The 6,000-nt window shown below is 46.9% G+C and overlaps 1 protein-coding gene across 2 annotated transcripts in view; it reads left to right on the top strand.

The window, feature by feature from the left end:
• Positions 1–5,193, top strand: part of NMNAT3 (nicotinamide nucleotide adenylyltransferase 3) — a 123,448-nt gene extending 118,255 nt beyond the window's left edge. For both annotated transcript variants that reach the window (XM_068976786.1, XM_068976776.1), the window contains exon 5: positions 4,076–5,193. In XM_068976786.1, the coding sequence (XP_068832887.1) occupies positions 4,076–4,428 (353 nt within the window). In that variant the 3' untranslated portion in view covers positions 4,429–5,193. The remainder of the gene's footprint in view (positions 1–4,075) is intronic.
• The last annotated feature ends 807 nt before the right edge of the window (positions 5,194–6,000 follow it).

Here is a 6,000-nt window from a genome sequence, read left to right on the forward strand (position 1 = left end):
AGGTAGTCCCTGCCTTGGCTGTTGGGGCCGAGCATAGCTCAGAGGATTCTCTTTCCATACAACAAGAGCAGATGCTTCATCTGTTTCCATTTCACACTGCCTGTTTCAAGGTGGCCTTGTATAATTAGTATGGGCATTCCCCTCATATACTAGTGGGCTTCCCTGGTGGTTCAGTGGTAAAGAATCAACCTGCCAATGCAGGAGATGCTTCAATTCCAGGGTCGGGAAGATCCCCTAGGGTAGGAAGTGGCAACTCAGTCCAGTATTTTTGCCTGGAAAATTCCATGGACAGAGGGGCTTGGTGGGCTACAATTCATGGGATTGCAAAGAGTCTGACACAACTGAGCACGCACACACACTTCAGATCCCAATACCTGGCTTCATCGTGGGTATCCTGTCTAGACCCAGAAGCCTACACTCCAGACACCACCCTCCGTGCCTGTGTTCACGTGCTGCACTAGGCAGGAAGTTTCCATTGCATTCTCGCCAGCACTCAACTTCCATAACTCCCAAAGGAGGCTTTATTGTCCCTACTACAGGTGAGGAAACAGGCCCATCAGCTGTAACTGAGATTGGAACCCAGGGCTGACTGGCCCCCGGGTTGGTGCTCTTTAATGTCAGAGTGTGGGCAACTGGACATTCAGACAGACAGGTCCTGGTGGCACTTCTCTTGCTTCCTGTGTGAATCTCTGCTTCATCTGCCCTCCAGAGCCTGTGGTTATTCAAAGACAGAGCACACTGCCCCCAAAACGCCATGGACATCTATGTCGCTGAGTCACTGTGAAGACAAATCAAATCCGCAGCTTTTATTCAAAACCTCAGACTTACAGACTGGACTCAGAGTAACTCGGTCTGCCAATTTCGTAGCAGTGATATGAATGGTTCTGAAAGGACATGTAACTGCCTTTAAGGGGCCTGATGACAGGACTGCCCAGAGTTGGGGTCTAAGGTGCATGTGGCTGGCAGGAGGGATCCATCGCACCAGCCCCACGGGCGTGCCTTTGACTTGGGGGATGGGGCAGGTGTGGGTACTTGTTCCTTCTGGGCAAGGGCTCAGAGTGAATTGTATTCCATACTGTCATTGTTAATAAATTCAAGCAGTATTTAATATTGAAGCAGGCATGTGGAGATCATCCCCACAGAAACCCACAGAAGAAGAAACCCTGACCTGTGGGAACAGGGAGGTGTGCCCAGACCCCAGGAGACCCTGAAATTCAATGCACATCACTTAACCTCTCCCATAGGAAGAGCTGCTGCTGCTGCTGCTGCTAGGTCGCTTCAGTCATGTCCGACTCCGTGCGACCCCATAGACGGCAGCCCACTAGGCTCCCCCGTCCCTGGGATTCAGCACAAAATAACATTTCAATTGCTTGAAAGATCAAACACTGGTCTCTTTCTGTATTACAGTGGTCAGATAAGAAAGTAGAGTAAAATCTCACAGGTATGGAATAGTTTGAATCCACATACATGTTGTAAGCAATGGGACCAGCCCAAATGAGTGAAAAGTCTTAAGTTGCTGAATAAATTTTAAATGCACTTAGGACACTCTCCATAAATGCTTGGTGAATGTGCCAGTGAGTGGATGGGTGGATAAGTAGGTATATGGATGAATGGATGAATGGATGGATGATAGTTAACACATACCACACTTTTTCTGTTCTCTGTTCTAAGTGTTTTATATTTTTTAAAGTGAAGTCGCTCAATTGTGTCCGACTCTTTGCGACCCCGTGGACTGTAGCCTACCAGGCTTCTCTGTCCATGGGATTCTCCAGGCAAGAATACTGGAGTGGGTTACCATTTCCTTCTCCAGGGGATCTTCCCAACCTAGGGATCGAACCCAGGTCTCCCGCATTGGAGGAAGACGCTTTAACCTCTGAGCCACCAGGGAAGCTAGATATATTTATAAGTTCATTCAATTATAAAATAATCCTGTGAGATAAGTGGTGTTAATATCCTCATTTTAAACTTGAGGTCACATAGTTGTCAGATGGCAGAGTCAGGATCTGAATATCAAAGTCTGGCTCTAGAGTCCTAGTTCTTAACCATGGAGAATTCATGAATACATGTCTTAATAAATGTTTGAATATCATTTTATTATACCAGTAGCACACTGCTAAAGTGTTTGAAGTATGTTTCTATGATTACATCTGATGCCTTAAACTGAGTAAACAAGTCCAGTGCCATTGTTTCATGGACGGGGAAACTGAGGCCCAGGGAAGGATCTCAGCTTCAGCCCTGCAGCAGCCAGTACCCAACCGAGGCGGGAACTCTGACCTCTTATGACATGTCCAGCTTCTCACTTTCCAGTGCATCTCTGGTCAATTGCTCCTTTGTAAACTCTTCTCTCTAATCCATGTCCAGATCCCCTTAAAGTTTCCACAATAGAGGAGCCTAAGCTGACAATTTACATCAGGTTTCCCCCCAGCAGATACCCCTGAAGCCCTTCCCAGCTGAGGTTTCATAGTGACTGAGATGTTCTTGCTCTAAGAGCCCAGCCTTTGCTGTTCACTGAAGCTAGAACCGACTTCCAGAAGGACCAGAGGCCCTGCTGTTTGCTTCTAGCATGGACTTAGTTTTTCTGATTAGCCCATTCGAAGGGGACAGGAATAGGAATGGTGCGAGGAAAATCCGGGCAGAGTGATGCATGTACAATTCCTGCCAGCAGGCGGCAGCAGAGCCCAGGGGTTTCAAATGCCCCCCTCCCCCCCGCCCCCACCCCGGTGGAGGCGGGCTGACTCTGCTAGCAATGAATAACCTCAGGCAAGTCACACGGCTCTCTATGCCTCAGTTTCCCCCTCTGCACAATGGGCATGACAATAGCACCTATCTCCTGAGGTTACTCTGAGGCTCAAATGAAATTAAACACATAAAGCACTTAATAATAGTGCCCACAGTAAAGAGCCAATAAATGTTAAGTATTCTTTAATCATCACAATCATCACTCTCTGTTAGAACAAATGCTAAAGGATTATCCACATTGATCAGTTGTTCTAGAGCTTTGTTTTATTGAAAACAGTTGAAAAGGTCACCAGCTGAGGTCTCAGAGACCTTTTAGTTACCCAAAGATCCTTTCTAATTAACCTTTAAGATGGAATTGTACTTACAAAGGTACCAGAAGTTAGGGCTGGAATAGATTGGCCCTAGTGGTAAAGAACCGCCTGTGCTCCACATGAGAGAGACATGAGAGACACAGGTTTGACTCCTGGGTCGGGAAGATCCCCTGGAGAAGAAAATGGCAACCCCACTCCAGTATTCTTGCCTTCAGAATCCCATGGACAGAGGAGCCCGGTGGGCGGCAGTCCATGTGGTGGCAAAGAGTCGGACACGACTGAAGCGAAGCAAGCAATGTAAATGTATTTATTTAACTTACTTTTGGTTGCGCTGGGTCTTTGTCGCTGTGAAGGCTTCTTTCCCATTGCGGCGAGCGGGGTCTGCGCTTCAGTGTGCTGCGTGGGCTTCTCATTGCTGTGGCTTCTCTCCTTGTAGAGCACAGGTCAGTAGCTGTGGCGCAGGGGCTTAGTTGCTCAGCAGCCTGTGGGATCTTCCCAGATCAGAGATCAAACCCATGTCTCCTGCACTGAAAGGCAGGTTCTTTACCACTGAGCTCCCAGAGAAGCACAGGGCTGAAATAGATTTTGAGAAAGGTGGTGACTTGCCGGAGGTCCACCATCTATTAGTCCTAGGGCTTTAAGAACCTCACCTTCTATCAGAAGACAAGAGTTCTAGGTTCAGCACAGCCATGTTTGGTCTTGCTGGACCTACTATGGGCTCCAGCAACCACAGACAGCCTTGTGGTATGACACTGAAAAAAGAATCCATTTTTGATTACTTGGCATTTTGCCAACCTTAAACAAAAGATGTATTGATTCAAGTATTACTTAACAACTGTATGTCCCTAAAGTAGCTTCAGATTCATCAACATGCTTTTTCTCCTTGAGTCATGAACACATAGACATTGAGTTCCCCATACATTCCAAGAAAAGCGTTTGGTGAAAATCTCAAACAGAATATGACGCTATCTTTCCTGGCCATGACCCTCCTGTTACTTTCTTGAGATCCACCCTTGTTTTTCCAGCTGTGCCTGAGCTGAAGCTCCTCTGTGGGGCAGATTTCCTCAAGACCTTCCAGACCCCCAACCTCTGGAAAGACACACACATCCAGGAAATAGTGGAGAAGTTTGGCTTGGTGTGTGTGACCCGAGCAGGGCATGACCCCAAGGGATATGTCTTGGACTCACCCATCCTGCAGAGATACCAGGACCAGATCCACCTGGCCAGGGAGCCAGTGCAGAACGAGATCAGCGCCACATACGTCAGGTGGGCCCTGAGCCAGGGGCAAAGCGTGAAGTACCTGCTCCCGGATGCTGTCATCTCCTACATCAGGGAACACAACCTCTACCTCCGGGAGGCCAGCCCAGAGAGGGAATGAAGGCTTGCCAACCCAGGGAGGGCCAGCCCCTTCTTTTCCAACCAGCTCATCCTGAAGACAGGGCCCTTATGGTCTTTGTTTTCTGAAATCTTTCCATTTTGCATTTGGTTTGTTTCAACAATGATTTTGCTTCTGTGGCATCTTCTGTCCCAGGAAGAGATACCTTCTTCAGGGAGGAGCAAAGGTCTGCATTACAAGGATGGACATTTATCATCGAGGTTAAAGTGGTGTGGAGCGCATCAGGATTAGACAAAAGCTCTCAGAATCTCTGGTGGAAGAGGCCTCCTTGCTTTGTAAATGGTAGTTATGGCATGAATACAGAAGGTGGTTCTGCACATGGCAGGGGCCCCTGAGGGTCAGATCAGAATTGCCCACAAAGCCTTTTTTAACTGGGACCAGGTGCAACCTGTGGGCCTTGATTGGAGAGACTTGACAGGATGCTAATTACCAAACAGTGGGCTTTGTCAAGACCTTGTTTCAACAAAACAGCACTCATGAAGGCCTACATTCGGGAGCAGCACTTTGTTGACTGACACTGAATCTTCTTTTATGAGCCGTTGTCTGCCTCCCTCCTGCTCATTGGTAAAATTTAAACTAAAATCTTTCTAAGTAGTGATCCTCAAACTATTTTTGATACAGTATACATATATATTTTTTCAATACAGCTATTCTATTATATAAATGCCAGGGTTCCTGATTTCCAGGTTTCTAAAAAAGAGCTGAGTTAAAACAGATGCTTTGACTGTTTTAGAGAATCTTTTTGAATGTTTTATGATGGCCTGCCTGTTTGAATATTGGCGAAGGGATAAATAATAAATTGACATGAAAAAGTACTAATGAAAAGTTTATCTTTTTCTTTCTTTGTTTTATTATTAATGCCTGAGATAGCAGCTGTTTCTTTTCTTTTTAGCTACTCCATGAAATTTGCTACTGTTCCAGTCCAACTGACATGAATTTAAAAGTTTCTAGTCCCAGGTACCAGCCGTGGAGGAAGCAACTGCTTTCCAAGCGAAAGGTTCTCTAAGCTCTGGGTCAATGGCTCTGTTCAGGTGAGCCCTGGAAGATGCCCCTAGGAGCCCGGTGTAGGTCCAGGATTTGTCCTTCCACTCCTGATTAGGAGGAGATTTTGATTGACCAAACTCTGTTTGAGTTGACTCTTTCCACTTGCTGACTGAATGCTTTTAGAATTTACTTCTCCCAGACTTTGCCCTGGTTCAGTCTTGTTACAAATTTAATTGTGCAGAAGCACAGAGTTGGTGGGAAGAATCTACTATCTCCCAAAATATATCCCAGTGTCTGCAGGTGTGTCAGGATGGACATGAGTGAAGTTGGGAATCAGGGTTCCCTGTGAGGAGAGTGGAGTAGGGGGGAGCCCCCCGTGGGAGTCTCCAGACTTCTGCCCCTGTAACCCCTAAGCTGCTGACCTTTCCTCACTCTGATGAGCTATGCCCTCAGAGGCTCCCTAAGGACCCTGCTAATTCAGGGGAATAGGAATCAAATAGTCTTGCCCCAAAGCTGGCACAGCAAGCTGTGTTATGTAAACTAGCTCCCTTCTCCACGGTGGGCCTCAGT

The sequence above is a fragment of the Capricornis sumatraensis genome, chromosome 1 (assembly GCF_032405125.1).
Source record: "Capricornis sumatraensis isolate serow.1 chromosome 1, serow.2, whole genome shotgun sequence".
Lineage (NCBI taxonomy): Eukaryota > Metazoa > Chordata > Mammalia > Artiodactyla > Bovidae > Capricornis > Capricornis sumatraensis.